This window comes from Gallinula chloropus (assembly GCF_964237585.1).
Source record: "Gallinula chloropus genome assembly, chromosome: 1".
Classification (NCBI taxonomy): Eukaryota; Metazoa; Chordata; class Aves; order Gruiformes; family Rallidae; genus Gallinula; species Gallinula chloropus.
Window position 1 is genome coordinate 180,183,576 of NC_140085.1, and position 19,183 is coordinate 180,202,758.

At 40.8% G+C, this 19,183-nt stretch overlaps 1 protein-coding gene across 1 annotated transcript in view; it reads right to left on the minus strand.

The window, feature by feature from the left end:
* VWA8 (von Willebrand factor A domain containing 8) overlaps window positions 1-19,183 on the minus strand; it is a gene marked incomplete at its 5' end in the record, with an annotated part of 200,100 nt that overhangs the window by 2,186 nt on the left and 178,731 nt on the right. Inside the window, 5 exons of the mRNA XM_084274913.1 lie at window positions 633-871; window positions 2,004-2,102; window positions 11,159-11,317; window positions 13,593-13,718; window positions 19,016-19,124. Of these exons, the coding sequence (XP_084131039.1) occupies window positions 633-871; window positions 2,004-2,102; window positions 11,159-11,317; window positions 13,593-13,718; window positions 19,016-19,124 (732 nt within the window). The remainder of the gene's footprint in view (window positions 1-632; window positions 872-2,003; window positions 2,103-11,158; window positions 11,318-13,592; window positions 13,719-19,015; window positions 19,125-19,183) is intronic.

The window sequence follows — 19,183 nt, forward strand, 5'->3', positions numbered from 1 at the left end:
GCTCTGGGGTGCCTGGTACAAGAAAGACATGGGGTGAGTCCAGAGCAAGGGCAATAACGATGATCTGGACGATGGCTGGAGCAGCTCTGCTATGAAGACAGCCTCAGAGAGCCTGTCTTGTTCAGCCTGTTGAAGAGAAGGCTCTGAGGAGACCTTATTGTGACCTTTGTATACGTAAAGGGGGCTCATAAGAAGGACAGAAAGACCTCTTTTCCCCAGGGCTTGGAGTGATAGGACAAAGGGTAACAGTTTCAACCTGAAAGAGGGTAGATTTAGATTGGACATAAGGAAGAAAGTTTTTATGATGAAGGTGGTGAGACACAGGTTGCCCAGAGAAGCTGTGGCTGCCCCCTCCCTGGCAATGTTCAAGGCCAGGATGGATGGGGCTTTGGGCAGTCTGGTCTAGCAGAGGGTGTCCCTGCCCATGGGACTGTAAAGATCGCTGGATGGTCTTTAAAGGTCCCTTCAAACCCAAAACATCCTTTTGATTTTATGATTCTATCATCAAAACCTCAGTGCAGAACACCAGCACAGACAGCTGTGTGTAACTTCACTGTATTAAAAGCCTAATTTAGATTTATGATTAATGGAAACAAAGAAAGTTCTATTAGGGATAAAATAAATATACTCACCTATCTGCCTGGTCTCCTAAGGATCCTATAAATATGGCAAAGGCATTGACTTGAGCATTGGTGGTCAAGACCTGGGCAAACCTTGATGGCTGAATACCGTACCGCTCCAGATTGGCGTCACTCAAGACGATTACAAAATACTCATCAGCCTCCTCCTTGGCGATGTCACGAATGGCGTGCTCTGTCCCTTCCAAGGTGTGGTCTCCACTCATGCAGAACTGAGCATGGGCATGCATGACCTGTGTGCACAGCGTAACCGAGGGCAAGTATGTGTGTGAGAGGACTTCAGGCGTAACCATTCGTTCCAGCTGGCACAGGGGGGAGCGAATATTCACCTGTGCTATATTAGGGGATGCTTCAGAAATGTGGGCAGTGCTCCAGATGCTACAGATGATGCAGCTTTTTGTAGATAATACGTTGCATTTTAAGACAGGCATCACTTCTTAAAAATACGGCAGGTCAAACAAACAAAATCTACACATGGACAGAACTAGACTGGACCTTAAGGATGGTGAAATGCTTTGATCAGCTGCAGTTTGAGTATCACTACATTCCTACCTTTGAGGAATAAAACAGGGCTTAGCTTCCTAATACTGTGACTGGCTCCAGCCTGTTTATAACTTGCACTAGTCTTCCAAGCCCTAATAGTTTAAAAATGCTGAAACAGTTTGCTTGAGCTTTTATGAAATAAATATGCTGGATGAAGCTGTTTCCTATCTGGAAGGTAAGGAATTTTAGACATCAGAAAATCCAGTCCTTCAAACCCAAGTAACTGCTGATCTTTTAAAAATAATTTTTGAAGGAAGCTCAAATACACAGCTCTAAGCTTGCAAGCTGCCAACCAGGCAAATCCTCACTCAGTTTTTCTGCATTCTATTGCAGTAAAGTCTTGATGGATACCCTCATTCTGCAATTATGGTTTAACACATTTTGAGTCTAGCATTGACACATTTTCCCACTGCTAGTGTGACATGTCACTTTTTGAAGGTACCAGGCTAAATCAATGACCTGGTATCCCTCTAAATTAGTCACCTGTGCACTAATAATATCACCGCATTATTTAGGTAGAGCTATCTGTATCACTGCATAATGACTGGAACTTCCCATGTCCCTTGACAGGCACTCAGAATGACACATTTATGACACAGCAGTCCAGAAAAAGGCATGTCTGTCTTCTACTATCCTGGCACAATTTGTTTTCTGCCAGGTCTCCGAAGGGTCCTGTCTCAGCTTTATGCAAATACACAAATATCACTTTCTGGCCTTTTATTTCATTCTTATGATGTTTTGCATCCTGTGACCTACCTACAATTTCATTTTTGCAGTCATAAAATCCTTAATTACCCCTCAGCACTTATCAGTAGGATTTACCTTGAGAATCTCTAATCTTTGCTTGTTGTTCTTGGGAACTTTGTTGCTCTCAACCAAGGTGATGTCGAAGCCATCTCCTGAATGTCCAACAATGTCATACTGCAAGAAAGAAACTTCATCAGTCACGAATGGCCCTTGGGTCACAATGACATGAGACAGATCAAAGGCTGTTTGCTTTCAACAATAAAACCCAAATACTGCTTCCTGTTCCTGTTTATCAGCCACTTAAGGGAACTACTTGCCATTTCTCACTGATGTGGAACTATGGGAACGAAATGCTAAAAAATCAAATTAAAGAACAGTTACTTATTTCCGTGGCCTGTTTTTCACACCAGCTGCAGAGTGGTGATGCATAAGACAAAGACCCTGTCCTCTCACATTGTCCACTTATTTTCTTAAAGTGGCAATTTTCATCCTTGAGTCTGGCAAACAAGAGCAGCATTGTTTGAGAGCAGCTCCCAAGTTTGATGGATCATTTCTGTGACCTCATTCTGCTCTGATAAAAAAAAAAAAAGTATTACAAGCCTTCTTTTTTTTTTAAAATCAGCAGTCCTTATTTTTGTGTACAACAGATCAAAGTCATTGCCCAAAGTATCTAGAGAACTGAATTCTAAGAGTCTCTGTATGTTTTCAAAGGACATCTTTCTCCTGTGAAAGATGCTGCAAAGCTGTAGTAGTTTGAATACCTTGTTGAACAAATGATGTGATACTTGGAAGTCCTTTGTTTTATGTGAGATTTTTATTGCTGATACATGAAAACCAAGACAAGCTAAGCTGTGGCAAGGTCCTGCCCTGCCCTTTGTGTTGTGGATGTGGCAGTCACCCCAGGGCGAATTCATAAGCAGGACAACAGTGGATTTAAGAGCTGAGTACACCAAATAATAGAGCACAGTGCACAGATCCTAAGCCTGGAGAGACCTGACCTGATAATTCCTCAACATGAACATGCCTGTATTTTCCCCTGACTAGCTGGCACAGACCTGCCCTTAGCTGACAGAGAGCCCTTGTGCAACGCTTTGCCTTTCTGTTATCTTTTATTCAAGTACTGCCTACAAGTCCTGCTGGGTTGACCATCCCTAATTCCCACATAATCATTTGGTAGAAGGTGGGTCATCTCCTCAAAGACTTTCTGAATTTTCTTTCCTATCAAAGACTACATTATTTGGTGTAAGTCAGGTTCTGGAGACTGAGGAAATTGCATTCTTTATTGACAAAGCTCTTTGGAATTGTTTTCATACTGCTAATTTGCTTTAAAATATTTCAAGAGTGAGAGAAAGCTCGAGCAGCTGGAACATTTTTAAAGGTGACACCTCCCTCTGCAAAACAGCAAATGAGCCACATTATTTCACCCAGGGTCAGACCATTTCATGACAGCCTCAAACAACCCAGACTTCATTCCCCCAGGAAATCTTTACATAAGCTAGTCCCCACATGGTCCCATTTTGTTCTGCTCTGTTGGCTTTTCCCATTCCTGTTCTCCCCAGCACTTCCATTTCTTGCATTTCCTACCCAGCCTTATGAAAAGCTTCCAGTTTGACACATGCTTTCTCCTCAAAACCTTTTTTTTTATCCCCACCAATGCTTCAGAATCTCTTTTTCCCCATGAATATTCAGTTGGTGCTTCTGTCTTCCCCAAACCATTATCTTTCCTGGAGAAAAGACACAGCAAAAGACAATACACACATCTTGAGAGTATCGCTGAGGTTACATTCAACATTCTTCCGAATTAACACAGGAATAAATCCAGAACATGAACCACCCACAAGGAGAGTGTGCATGTGAATTGTTTTAAAAAACAGAGACTATTCAAATCAGAGGAGCTAAATAAAGCAGTGGTTTAATGGAGCAGAAAACACACAGCGCTAACGTGGTTCTTACATAACGGCAGAAACGTCCACACATCTCCAGGTTGGCTCTTAATTACGAAACCCTGCACGTCCTTTGCTGAGCTGTTTTGTATTCAGTATCATTCTTAAATCAACCACCTCATTATGTAAAGCAAATGCTGTCATTCTCCTGTAGAATAAGAAGCCTGATTCCTTCATAACGAGCTCCTTCCCAGCACTTCACGTACCTCTCCCACTGGGTGTCCTGGTCTCAGCTCCGCCATACTGAGTTCATAGGGACAGGCCAGACTTTGCTGCCATTCTGGGCACACACTAACAATGGTTCAAGCTTTCACCTCAAAAGGCTGGGCGTAAACCCGGCGGGACAGTCTGGATACAGGGAACTGCCACAGCTCCTAGGGGAAACACCAGATGCTGACCCTGCGGTTGGGTCCCCTCAGCATTCCTGCGCTAGGTAGGAATGCGCAACCCGGGTGGGGGCAAGGTGAGGCTGAAACGATCTGTGCAAACTATCGCAGGCACGTAAAGCCATTCACCTGGGAACATCACGTCCTGCCTGCTCCCTCCTCAGCTAGCTGTCTGTTATTCTCCCTGTGTGCCCATGCATGTGCCGGAGGAGGTGCATTTAAAAGATGTTATCTGTTTCCTTGTTTCTTTGCCAGCAGTTTACCACCCGGCTTGCAATTAAAAAAGGTGCAGTGAGGCAGCGGGGAAGAAGTGCCTGTTTGCTTTGTCCTGGCTGCGGCAAGTGGGGCCTCTGCCAGAGCAGGGAGAGATCTCACCGTGCCTCAGCACCTGCACCGTGGAAGTGCTGCAGTCACCAGGCCTTGCACTGGTCCTTATGGTCCTCTGATCCTCCTGGAAGTCAAGTCAAGGACCAGGAGTGGCCAAAAGCTAATGACCACGCGGCAGTTTAGCTCCCCAAATCAGATGAGTACTTGTGCCCCTGTCCTGGGGACAGGAACGTAGCAGCACTGACTTGGATTGACTTAGGGCAGCATGAGACTGCAGCCCAGGAGACCCTCCCTGGGAGGAAGGGGCAGGCTGACAGCCAAGCTTTAGAGGTGACAGAAGGGAGAGGTTTCTCCAGTGGGACATATGGAATCTACTGCAACTTGGGGAAACAGAGTTTGGGACAGAGACTGGACTGAAGAACCCCACTCTGCAAGGGCAAAGAAGGAAGATTTAAATCTCTCATCCAGGTTTTCTTTCAGTAAATTATTACGTCCTCCTGACAGGCGTTCTGGTAAAACAAACCCTTAAAGAGTTTTGATGTTACCTTGTTGTGCTCATTTTAAAGAAAAGGTGCAGACAGCTCCACAGCCCTGGCCAGCTGGGAACCCCAACACATGCAGGCACGTGCACACTTTGTCAAAACCAATTTCCTCCCTTTGCACAAGCACAGGAGCTACAGACGAGCACAGAAAGCTGAGAAGTGGGGATCCGATGCATTTTTCTCACTAACTCCCTAGGAGCACTGTGGATGGAGTTAAAAGGGAGAGAAGAGCCATGGTATGTTCTTGCTCAGAGCCGACTTTTGTTTTGTTTCACAAAATAGATTGCAAGCAGAGGCTCTCCTGACAAATCCATCAGCAAAATACTTGTTTGCCACAGTGCAGGCTAATTGAATTAATTTATTACTGTAGTAGACAGCGGCTCATTTTCCAATAGCCTGAGGTGCACTGAGACAAGGACTGCTCTATTCAGAGCTGAGAGTACACAATATGCAAACACATCTCCCGAAATAGCATCATTTTGTTGGTTTCTTTCCTTACAGGTTTAAGCAATCCCTACCCCACCGTCACATTTTGCGCTGAATGGATGGTCGCTGCTGCCCAAAAAGGGTAAAATAGAAGACTTTGTCTTCTGCAGCTGCCATGCCAAAAGGTTTGGTTCCTGAAGGCATTTAAAAAGCTGAAAGAGGAGGCACGCTGAATGTAAAAGGCAGTGTGAAGCAAGCTGGAGGGCTAGATCTTTGTAAATTCATCTCATCTTTGGACAACACTGAACATTCTTCCCCCCGTGCTCCCCCCCCCCGCCTCGAATTTATTTCAAACCTTTTGTTTATTATTTAAAAGAAACTATTCTGCCAAGCATGTGGAACATTTTTTTCCCCCCTGAATTAACAGTGCTGCCTCCACAGTAGATTTTACAAACCGGGAATGATGAAACGGGCATATGAAATCCACAATATCCCTTTAATATAGTTATAAATAACCATTCCGGCTTTTCCTACCACTTACGTAACATGCCATTTATTGAGCCACTTACAATATTTTCAAGGCCTCATAAAATTACTGTTGGATAATTTACTGGACATGCCTCCTAAATCTGCCATCATCTGTGCAAATTATGGTAATTAGGGATGATATAAAACCGTATGGTTTGTGTGGCAGACATAATACTACCGCAGATAAACAAAGGACAAACTGCCCTTCTGCACATTCTCAAATAGCTGGCACCGAAAATGAGATGTACAAAAGATGTAAGAACTTTAATCCTGCAAATTAAGTACCTTCTTATAACTTACACGTGTGAGTGATGCATCTGGATATTTAAAGGGGCCAAGGGGCATCTGAAAGAACATATTTAACTTCCATTATTAGGATGAGACTGAGAATGTGGCTTCTATTATCTCAGTCACTCCCACCCTCTTCTTTAATAAAGCCTTTCAGGGGGAGTGTGGATGAGATGGCACTGGAGGAGGGCCCTGAAACATGGCTGTTAATTTACATGGCTTTCCTGACTGTGCAATGAGCATCCCGTTTCCCTCTTGACAAGGAATGATTCACTGCCTGTCCTTATGGGAAATGGAAGCAGGCAGGTTGTCCTACGCAGGCACAAAAAGCTGACAAATACCTGCTGGCACTTGTCTGACTTTTTATGTAGGATAGCTTCGTTACCTGCTCAGTACAGTCACATAACCAATACTTAGCTCTCCTCTAGAAGGCAGGGATAAAATATTTTCTACCTTCCTTCGGTGCTGTAAAGACCCATCAGACAATCAGCATCATCAGTGATACCAAGGGGCACGACATGTGGGGACAGCTTGGTCAGCAAGATAAAATAACCAAAGAAAAGCTCATCTGATTCATTCACAACCTTATTTAGCAGACAACTATAACAAGCACTAGCAGAAAAGTCTTCCTGAACCAAGAATTGGTTTCCAGAGTTTGCACTGCACTGAGGTTGCAGAAGGGAACCTTAATCTGTAAATCCCCTTTGAACGCTTTGCTCAACAAGCCGGATGGTCCCCCTGGTTTAACACACGTTGTACAAGGAAACCCTCAGGTTTGCAGCACATATTGTTGTGACCCTTACAGATGGGGCTGAACAGGAACAGATAACAGCAGGCATATCTAAAGGCCAAAAAAGTCTGTTTTTATAAAACCACTCTTGGAAGGCAAGAAGAAGATAAGGAAGATAAGAAAAAAAGTGATGAACTGCAGATTTCTCATTGCACACAGCACAGTTATGTGTTCTTTTCTCTTTGTTTCAGATGGTTCCTCATTTAGACATGAGAAATGCAGGCTATTTTTGTAGACATACCCAAACTTCAGCTTTGTCCTGAGAAAAATTAGCAGCATCTTGCAAAGTGCCAGTGTTTTACAGCATGGAGTCGATATTATAAAACAATCCCTGGCTCCCTTACTCTTTGACGACCTAATTACATTTAATAGAAATTGAAGAACTGGTACATGTTCAGGTTATTGGCTGCATTCATGCAGGTGTAGCAACTGCCATACCAGATTACATTAAAAAAAAAAAACCAACCTGTATTTTTGAGAACAAGATTTCAGAAATGCAGTTGATTTTTATGAAAGGAACGACTCAAAGAGTCCATCAGCCCACCCATGGGAAATTTCTTATATGAGGGGATGGTGAAATTCAGATTGAAAAGCGATGCTTTAGCACAGTCACTGGATTGTGTTAAGAATATGGTTCAAACATGACTAGCTAATAAATGCCTCTGTGCTCATTTTGGAGAATGACTTCAGTGGCCAGGACACATAAGGCCACACCTTGCTTGCTGTCCTAGTCATCTGTGGTCTACTCCTGTAGGTATTATGCTTCAAGCAAATAAAATCCTAATGAGGTAGCACAGAGAGATGTGGAAGAAAAATACTTTTCTTTACTGGGGCAAAAGCAGCTCTGAAGTTGACAGACTTCACACTGGATCTGGCCAGCCTTGAATCAAGGGGCTGTTACTGACCCCCCAGAGTTCTCTATCCAGTGGAAGGAACCCTTAAATGGAGGAGAGTCACCTAGGAGGTGACTGAAGTTGAACAGATGTGGAAGCTGATGACAACTTGTTTTCCTTGGCATCTTTCTAAAATATCCATCATCTTCCTCATCACTGTTATTTTAAGTATGAAATTGGCCTTAGGGCTCTCTTGACTCAGGCACTATAAGTATAACATTGCTATTCCCATCTTACTCTCATCAAAACGTGGCAATTTTCACCTCTAATAACTGCACGTGGGTTTTGTGTGAAGTGTTTTAATAAATGGCAAGTGGCTGTTAGAGAGGGACATTAAATGTTACTGCACTTTGAGTGAGCTACTGGCACGGCCAAATGCAGGTTTTGCCGATGTGCAGGGCAGAACACTGGCCAACAGCAACTACTGCCAAGCAAAACATCATAATCTGCAATAGACACAGAGGGATTTGAGAGGTAATGAAACAGATTTTAAAATCCCAGAACTGAAGACTTAATGATCTTGCGGGCTGCCTGTCTGCTCCTACGTATTATTTCTTTACCATGTACCTGAGGGTCATGTCTGGGTTCTCAGCTACAGAGCTGCACTGGAAATAAGAACAGTTGGTTATCTGCCACTGTGCTACACCTTTTTTCAGTGTCATCACTTTCCAAGCCACTGTCCCCTGTGTATAAATGTAAAATAATCCAATGTACATAATAAGAGCAGACTGGCTATAGTAGACCAGAATGAACAACTGGTCACCCTTCCATTTTACTCAGGATTTATCAGCTCCTTGGTTTTTATCTCCTCCAAACTGAGGAGTTCTTGCCTACTTAGCCATTTCTTGTATAGAGACACTTCCATACCTTTTGTAATCTTTGTCCCCCTCCCTTCTTGAGTTCTACAAGAACTTTCATGAGACAGGGGACCAAAGTTGTACATGTTAGTCCTGATGTGAAGGCACTATGGATGTTTACAGCGACATTCTGATGGTTTCTGCTTTATTCTCCGTTCTTTTTCTAACAGTTTCTAACATTCAGTTAGCTTTTTTGACAGCTGGTGGGCATTGAGGGTTGAAAGAACCATACAACATAATTACAAGATTTCTTTGTTGAGCTGTAATAAATAGCTGAGAATGAGCACTAATAAATAGCTGAGACTTCCTCACTGTGTACTTAAAATCAGAATTGTTTTCTTCCATCTGCAGTGCTTTACATTTAATAGCACTGAATTTCATCTGCCATATTATTTCCCAGTCACCAGTTATGGCCAGGCCCTTCTCCAATTTCTTGCAGCTGGATTTCTCTTTTGATTTTTTTTCTCAAACAACCTCATACAACTAGAAAGTTCTGTCACCTCACTGTCCATCCCCTTTTATAGATCACTTACCAATATATAGAACGTAATGACATCAGCTTTGGCACAGATCCCAACACAGTTCAACCAGTGACCTTCCTTCACTTCTCCACTTGACAAAACAGCCAGTGAGTCTGTTTTCTGACTTTGTGGCAGCAGCTCATTTATCTGAAGGCTTTCCCTTTTATCCCCCTTAGTATCATTTCTTCATGACCCTCCGGTGAGGGACTTTGTCAAATGCTTTTTTCTAAGGAGACTCTATCAGCCAACCTTGTCACATACACAGAGGGTCTTCAGAATGCATTACTTCCCTTTACAAAACCCACGTTGACTATACCCCAATATATCATATCTACCCTTCTGCCTCTTACTTCTATTTCATCTTCCTTTGTGAATGGTAATATGTGTGTTGCTCAGATATGCCTGATTTACCAAGCTACACAAATGGTGTTGTATAGCTACGTTGCCCCTGTTAGTATTTGTCACTAACTTCTCTATTACCAGTGAGCAGGAGATACATGAGCAGCTGAACCAACTCCTCATTCCCCATGATTACAGTTGAGTTCCCATGCAGTTTCCCTGGTGTAAGGTCTAAGCTTATGGTTACAGCATTTCTCTCCAACAGGAACACAGAGCATCATTCTCTACCTGTCCTATTTTCATGAAATTTGCAGGAATTTAGTCTATTTGGGAAGAAAATCATAATTTTAAATTTGTTTGATACTGTGCCACATGCTCTGTTTAAGCACGTTAAAGGGGGAGGAAGCATTACCACCAGATACTATGGTAGGACATGCCTTGTTTCCTTGGGAAAGCAGGCTAAAAACATAATGCCTGTCTCTTTCCTGACAAACAGAAGTTTGTGTGTTTGCAGTTTAGAAGACGTTCTGCAAGTACACGCCTCTGTATGGCCCATTTCTGTACAGAGGATTCTACGAAAGGACAGAGACCTGTAGGATTCTGCTGTTGGAGGAACGTGAACCAGATGTGGCTGAATTGATCTGGACTAAGTTTTCTATTAATTTTGTTTAGGAGATTTTACTTTCTGATAAGATGTCTTTTTAAGTCTTACGTTTGAGATGTTCTTTGGTAAAGGCATTGGACATCTTTATTTCATTAAACACCATCTGTCAAGAATTAATTTGAAACTGGCCATTCCTGTCTTTTTTAAGGTTACAGAAACATACCCTAGATGTTGTTTAGGCTTACTGAGGCAAAAAGAAGGGTATAAAAATGTATTTACATTTCCTTTGCAGGCTAGTATTAAATGAACCTAGTATTTTTCAGTATGAGAAATTATTTTCTTGCTTTCAGGTAACTGGAAGAGAACATAAGTAAGGGACAAAGAATTTTGTTTTTTTACTGTGACAAAGTACTACTGTCTGCTCTGGGCAGAAGGAAACGTGGGGCATCCTTGCATGTCCTGGAGCTCCTATTTACTTGTGTTCCACGAGCTTAAGCCTTTCTGCTCAAAGAAACAAAAAATCCAGATAAACAGAGAAAAAGGCAGCATATTTCACTAAATCAAAGTTTTAGAAGCCTCAGATTGAATCCTCCCCTGCTGAAGCGTGTAATGTTTCTGATCCATTCACTAGTATTATTTTTCAGGTTGCTAGAAACAGATTAAGGTCTTGATTTCCTTGTGGGAATGAATAATGCTCTTTGGCTAGACTGACCGCTGAAACACTTTTTCCACTGCTCCACATGGCCTGTGCAGTAACCACAGAGCTCCTAGCCCACTTGCAATTACCTTGAATTTGTGCTCATAATTCTCAAAAGCTTCCATGACCATGCAGACAGCCTCCATGGAGCGCTCCAGTCGTCCATCCACCCCGTTGAAGCGGTACATGCTGCCGGAAACATCCACCACCAGGCGCAAGCGTTTAGGTTTCTGCTGGGGGCTCCCAGGCTGACAGGGAAACACAGCAGAAAAAAAAAAACCCAGAACAACCCAATTTAGATGGGAAAGCTAAACATTGGCAAGGATAAAACACTACAGAAATGGAATCCAACACACTTTGCAAGACAAGAAACTTTTATCCTGAAAACATTGATTTATTTTATTTTTAAAGATCAAAGACTTTAAAACTTTTTCCCTGTTTCAAAGGAGTTAATCAACAGATACCTCAATTCACTCTTTTCCCTCTCCTTCAATGACTGGAAACAAAATACCTCAAAAAAATTTCACACATGCTTGTTAGGAAAATACCTTTTTTGTCTCAGTTTTGATTCTAAACATTTTACTTCAGTGCAGAGACTCTCAAATTTATCTTTCTGCCAAGGCTTATAGTGGAAATGCTTTTCCTTGGCTTATGGTACTAACAGGGATCTATGTAAGATTGTAAAAGCTTGTCTGTTGTGGTTAATAACATTCAGAAATGTTTGAAATCTTGTTCTGATTAACTACTAGTTTCTTCTTCATTCTAATGCTAAAACCATTATTTTTTTTTCCTGAAAACAATCCCCATCTGTTTTAACAATTTTTGGCACAGCACATTCAAGGGAGGTGTTTTATTTAGTGTGCAATGAAATGAGTCTGGATTCAAGTACAAGGCTAGTAAAGATGATCTGGCTCAAAACAAGTTGCTTTAAAAACAAATAACTAAAATGTTCCTTTTACCTGTAAAGGGTTGCAAACATTTGTGTGCTTTATTCTTTTAGTTACTGTCTTAATGGACTGTGGCATCCCTGTCCTCCCGAAAACAAAGGGAGAGTCACAGAATCACAAGGTTGGAAAAGACCTTTAAGATCATCAAGTCCAACCATTCCCGTCCTAAGCTAAACCATATCCCTAACTACCTCATCTACTCTTTTTAGGTGACTCAGCCCCCTCCCTGGGCAGCCTGTTCCAGGCCCTGACAACTCTTTCAGTAAAAAAAACTTTTCTAATACCCAATCTGAACCTGCCCTGGCACAGCTTTGTGCCATTTCCCCTTGTCCTATCTCCTGTCACCTGGCTGAAGAGACCATCGCCCACCTCTCTGCAACCTCCCTTCAGGTAACTGTAGGTGGTGATAAGGTCTCCCCTCAGCCTCCTCTTTTCTAAGCTAAACAGCCACTCCTCATAGTATTTGCCCTCCAAATCCTATGAAGAGAAGCGGACACATTATGTTGTCCATTTATTTTGCCTATATTCAAAACTTAAAGATGTCCTTTTTTTTCCTAATTGAACTTTTTTTACAAAGACTTAAAACTGATACAGTGATTAAATACATTTTTCAAAATAAGAAATGGAAGATGTAATCACTTTTCCCTTATTGATCTTTCACACAGGCGGTGCCTAGTTCCATAAACTGTTCAAAACCACAGACATTGGGACCAAATAGCATAAATAAATAGTACCAGGGATTCATCAGATGTGGGTAACTGACGTGCAAAAAGATGTACTCAGCTATTAAAAAAACCTCTCAGTGTAGTTAAAAACTGCAATCTATCATTAAGTATTACTGCTAAATATTATGGACTAGCCCCGCTAGTTTGGGCCAGGTTTTGTTGGTCTGATTCAAGTGGTTTCTCTGTTGCTGACTCATACAGGCTTAATCATAACATCTTCTAAGGAAAGGCTGAACTGACGCACAGGACAGACAACTTTATTGTATATTAATGGTGCTTCCTCACACTTTTTCCTAATTATAATATTTATTCTTGCTAATCCAAATATCTATGGAAGTTGAAAAGCCTCACATATCATGGAATAAGAAGACATTTTTAAACCACTTTTTTTTAAAAAAACCCCAAACTTCCCAGCTTATCAACGTATTTATTATTGAAAGGGACAAAATATTTATTATTGTTAGGGGAAAAATATTTGTATTTTTCATAGACAAAGAAAGAAAATGGTTTGTGCTAGCTGCCTTCAGCTCAATGAAATCTAAAATGAGAACAGAAAAACCATTGCACTGGGTCAAACAAAGGAGTGTTGAGATCCACATCCTGAGATGTGAGAGTGGAAATAACAATTACGTGTGTGCGACTACAAGAAGTGAAGCAAATGATTCACTTTGTGGTTGCCTCTGTCTCAGGGAGATGCCTTCCAAAGATTTTCCCCAAACTTCCCAAGATTCTTCTGATTTTCTCATCCCTATAACTCACCAAAACTCCACTTATATTTGTACAGCCACTATGAGGACAGAAAAGTGGTTAAGCACTTCCCTGCCTTTCCCTGCTACTTGTTGGATACTCACTTGTGGCTCAAGTTCTCCCCGTCGTTTATATATGGCTTTTTCTCCTGTCAGCCCATCAATGATTTTGGCATCATCTAGCTCTCCAACAGCTTGGTGTCTCAGCCACTGCCTTTCCTTACCCTTGGCCTACAAGAGAAAAGAAACCTTCACTCACACAGTGATGTCATTTTAAGCAATTTAAGACATACTGAACATGACATACGAATGAATTTTCCTTGTAATGATGTGACAGTTTTGGCATAAGTCAAAGAAATGAAAACACATTTTCATAGCTGTCCTGCTATTTTTCTCAGAAAGAAAAATTTACAGTGACAAAGAACACGTTCCCTCTGTAATTTTGTCTTCTTTCAGTTGTTTCATATATGGGAGTTTAATGCAGACAGTGGAAATTTTAACTCTTTCTTGCAAATGTGCTGGAAATCTGTGTAGCTTGTGCAGAAATACCTACAGCCAGAGGGACATGCATAACTGACCATGTGCTCTCCATCCAAGCAGCGCAAAAAACCCTGGGTGACTTAAAGGTAAAAAACCAGTAGTATTTACCTTAGGTAGAGGTAAGTGGTTTCTTTTAAAATGACACTCATAACAAACTGTAATTATATTTTAAAATTAAAACCTTGAATATGATGACACTCAGGAAATGGTCCACTGAAAGTTCTTTTTACTTTCCTGAAAAGAGCCCTGGTTACCTGCAGCCTGACGTGATGAACATGCATTGCAATCCAGGAACTCAAGTAGGCACGGAACTCCTTTACATAGAAGCAAGCACTTAAGATTGAAGACTCCAGTGTGTTAATATTATAAACAACATACTTAAGAGTATTTTCATAATACAAAAGATCCACCTAAAGACAGTAAAGTCTATATAAATGGATTTCATGGTTTATTTAATTTCTGCTTAAATCTTCAGGTTGAAGTTTTCATTCTAGTACTAAGTCCAGAAAAGAAAGAAGATTTTAAAAAAATAAAAATAAAATATATATATATATGTATAAGACATTTAGACTTTCAGCTAATTGCTGGTCAGCAGCTAGAGGCAAATCAAATATCCAGCATGACACAATCTGCCTTAAAGATTGGTTTTCAGGAATGAAAATAAGTTACTGTCTGACGAGCAGGAAGTGTTTTGCTACAAATCCCCAGCAAACTGCAGGCCTGGGATTTGAGAGGACAAATCTTCATAGTTTTGTAATGTCTGAGCAGTCAGATGATGGCTTCTTAAGGCTCAGGGAATCTTTGCTTTTGCTTTAGTCAAAATTTATGAGTTTTTCTTTCAGTGTGTATGGAACTAGCTCTGGACTACTGTCTGTTGCCTATAGTTACTCAAGACTAATGGACTACTAATCTATGAATATAAATGGGCAGACAACACAAAGCCACAGGGAAAATTTTCTGATTAATTTTACAGTACAGAGTTATCATAGCTGTAACAAACATAGTTGGTTTTAGTTAGGTTGTGTCAAAAGCTTTACAGATGATTCCTGATGCAGGCAAAGCCAAAGCGAAAACCTCAGCCTTTTAGTACATCACAGGAATGGAAAGTGGAAACAATTTCCTAGGTTGTGAATTCCGCCTGTTTCTCTATCTGATAGATTTTTGTGGTGCTACAGTCAACATAGCTCTCACCCACATAGGCAGTGGGAGATCCATGAGTGTGTTCGTACCACCAACTAGTAGTTTCCACAATCATTAACTATTCTTGGGATGAAATTTGAAGTCCCTTCTTCCACAGGATCAACAATTCCTTTGTTGCCCAAAGAGTTGTGTAATATCACAAGATATCTGCAAATTCCAGGTGACCTCTATATGCTCCACTGAAGTATCACACTATAGCAGTTCTCTGGCTGTGAAAAACACAGTAGATAACCCATAGAAAATATCAACAACTCTCCAAGTAACCATTAAAAATGCTCCTAGAGACAACATGCTGCTGAGAAGAGCCTGTCCAAAATGAATAATGCACCTCCCAGGATGATGCAGATGACATTATTTGTTCCTAGTCATCTTAGCCACTAGAAGTGCTGGAACAGAGGTGGATAATTAATGCATCCTTAGGGCAGCTCTTTTGTCAAATTTTGTCATTTGCTTCCTTAAATTAGGCAGGAGGGACAAACAACAGAAGATTATAAACTTTTGGCTTCATTGAGCAGATTCTGAACTAGTTTCACCACTGTTTTCATTGATGATGCTTTAGCTTTGTGGCTATTTACTGTTCAAGGAACACCAGAGAGGGAAGAAAATTGCTTCTAACCATGGACATCTTTAAAAAAAGTTTAATACCTTTTGAAATTTATCACAGAATCACAGGGGTTGGAAGGGACCTCATGACATCATTGGATCCAACCCCCACAATTTATGCAACAAAACACAGTATTTGAACTGAAATTTTATTGGATGAAGAGATTTGACATTCTCTCCTAAAATAGGAAAGAATGCTGACAAAATCTGACCTAACTTCTTTTCAAAATATTGCTAAAATTATTTAGACTAAGCATCTACCACTTCCACATAAAATTCCTAAGAATTTACTTCCTTTTACAAAAGCTGAAAAAAAATCCCCCTAAGCACATGTTATAGGATGCACATATATATTAGAGAAAAGCTTCAAAGTGTTTATACAATTTTCATAAGCTTAAAAGCAATATAAGTGTAAAAGCATTTGCAATTTTAAGAGGAAAAGAGAACTATTACATATATACCTGGCTTTAATATTTTCCTACAAAGGACTCACAACCCATTATTATGGCAATATACTGCACCCATATTGATGAAAAATTATTGTATGTATATTGATTGTGTTGCTTTTGAAATGAGAAGAATGTGCCATGTACTGTATCTTATCAGCTAGGTACCTTATCTTATCAGCATGGCAATGGCTGATCACAATGCACCACTGCAGTAAATCTTTTCACTGAAAGACATCAAAGGCATATTTAAAAAAACCCCCTGCAGAATATAACAGCGATGCCTGTAAATATCACAGGAAAAGTTGTCCATGTGATCATATCTAAATATGTAACATAAGAGCATAGGATGTTATGGAATAATGCCAGTTGTCTGTATTTGTTTCTCAGAAAACATTAGAATCACAGACCGGTTTGGGTTAGAAGGGACCTCAAAGATCATCTTGTTCCAACCCCGCTGCCATGCGCAGGAACACTACACCGGATTGCCCAAAGCCTCATCCCACCTGGCCTTGAACACTGCCAGGGAGGGTGTAGCCACAGTTTCTCTGGGAAACCCGTGCCAGGGTCTCACCACCCTCAGAGTGAAGAATTTCTTCCTTATATTTAATCTAAGCCTACCCTCTTTCAGTTTAAACCCACTGCCCCTTGTCCTATTACTCCACGCCCTTGAAAACAATCTCTCTCTGTCTTTTTTGTAGGCCCCTTCAGGTACTGGAAGGCTGCAATAAGGTCTCAGAAAAGCCTTCTCTTCTCCAGGCTGAACAAGCCACACTCTCTGAGACTGTCCTCATAGGAGAGGTGCTCTAGCCCTTTGATAATCTTTGTGGCCCTCCTCTGGACTCACTCCAACAGCTCCATGTCTTTCTTGTACTGAGGACCCCAAGATGGACGCAATACTCCAGGTGGGGTCTCACGAGAGCAAGTAGAGGGGCAGAATCATCTGCTGGACACATTTTTGATATAGCCCAGGATGTGGCTGGCTTTCTGGGCTGCAAGCACGCATTGCCAGCTCATGTTGAGCTTTACAATCAATCAACACCCCCAAGTCCTTCTCCTCAGGTCTTCACTTTCCTCACGCATCTTCTAATAAAAAACCCTACCAAAATCTGTACAAAAATTTAGTGGGCTTTCAATGTTGCTCCTACTCTACAAGCTAGCTTTTCCAAATTCAGTGAGTGTGTTTTTTTCCATCACAAAGTACATTTACTAGCTCTGTGGTTACCTGCTATAGATCTTGCCAGGAAGTTAGCAAAATCTCATAAAATACCGAGGCTTATAAGACTTTGCTTTCATATTAAAATGACCTTTTTAACAAAGCAACAGGATATGTCTCCTTATATTAAAATATGTTATATTTTGCTCATGATTAACGTGATCACTGGCTGTAAGCACTGTGGCTCCAGGGAATAGATAAGGCAGACTGAAAGAAGACCTTACACTGAAGATTCACTTACTTCACACCTAGAGCGTGCTTCCGATGGCATGTCTACTAGAAAGATGGTAAAAAAACCCACCTAGATATAAACGATGTAGGGAAAATTGAGATTCATATCTAAAATGTTCCAATTGAAACCATCTTAACAAGCCAAAAGCCAACGTTTTGAACTGAAACACATTGTAAACCTACAAATTACCTAATCATGACCATGTTAAATATTCGTTATATGAACTGATACATTCGTAAGGAAACTGGGCAATATTTCTCTGTGTATATATGTGATTACAGTAGCATTTTAGTCCCAGTGGCTTAAAAGGTCTTTACAAGACAAAAGCCAATGTCCTGAACTGAAACACATTGTAAACCTACAAATTGCTTTTTTGCTACCTAAGGCAAAGCAAAATGTTACCTTGCCTACTTGCAATGTCAGTGAATTGGATTTTTTGACCCAGGAAGAATCTGTTGATTAAAGTAATTTCTTTCTTTATTTCAGTTTTATTGCTTAAGTAAGGAGAGAGATTAGACACAGCACAGTGACTAACTAATAGACTAAGGTAATAGACTAAGGTATACATATACAAGTGGCTGGTAAGCTTCAACAAAATATTTTTAATCAGAGATGTCTTATAAGGAATAAAAATCAATTTTCCTTTCATTTTTACTGAAGATTAGTAGATTCCTCCTAGAAAAAATGCCCTTCTATTTTACATACCCTGCATTAGTAAAACCTGGTACAACCACAAGACCAGTTACTAGAAGGAAGGTGAACTAGTGGTTTTGGTCAGCTTCCACTTAGGAGATGCATATTTTTGTTAGCAAGAGTTAAAAATAAACCTGAGAAAAATGACTATTTTCAGCTGCATATGCAGTAAAGAAACCCCCCACCCCCCTGGAGTGGGCGTTTCTTTTAACATCTGTAGCATTTGCACTTCTCAGCTCAAAAAAAGTCTTTTGGACAGGAGGTAAAGACAAAGGCTGTGTTCTACACACTATCATATGTTCTTTTAATAATGCATAGTATTTTCTTTCATAAAATTCTGCTCCTGAATAAGTAATCTCTGTAAGCTGTGGTATGGGAATGCTGTAATTCAGAGAGATAAGCACTGGGATCCACTTAAAAGCTGCCTTCGAAAGAGTAATATGAGACTCTTTTTCCTAACCATGATTATAAACTGAATCTGCTTATAGCCCTCAAAGGTACAAACGTCAGATGGTAACAGGATATCAGCAGGATAATATAGGGAGCCTATGAATGTAATGAGCTCACCATGTTCCTTTATCAGTAAATCTAAGATTACCTGTAGATTGTCTAAGATGATGCGGAGCGACTGAACTTGACGTCGAACTGCTCCAGAGAACCTTTCGTAAGTTGATGCATCATATTCACTCATCTGAATCTCTTTCAATCTGAAGCAAAGAACAGGGAGCAAAGAAAAGTTTAACAAACAAGCATATAATCCTTTTAC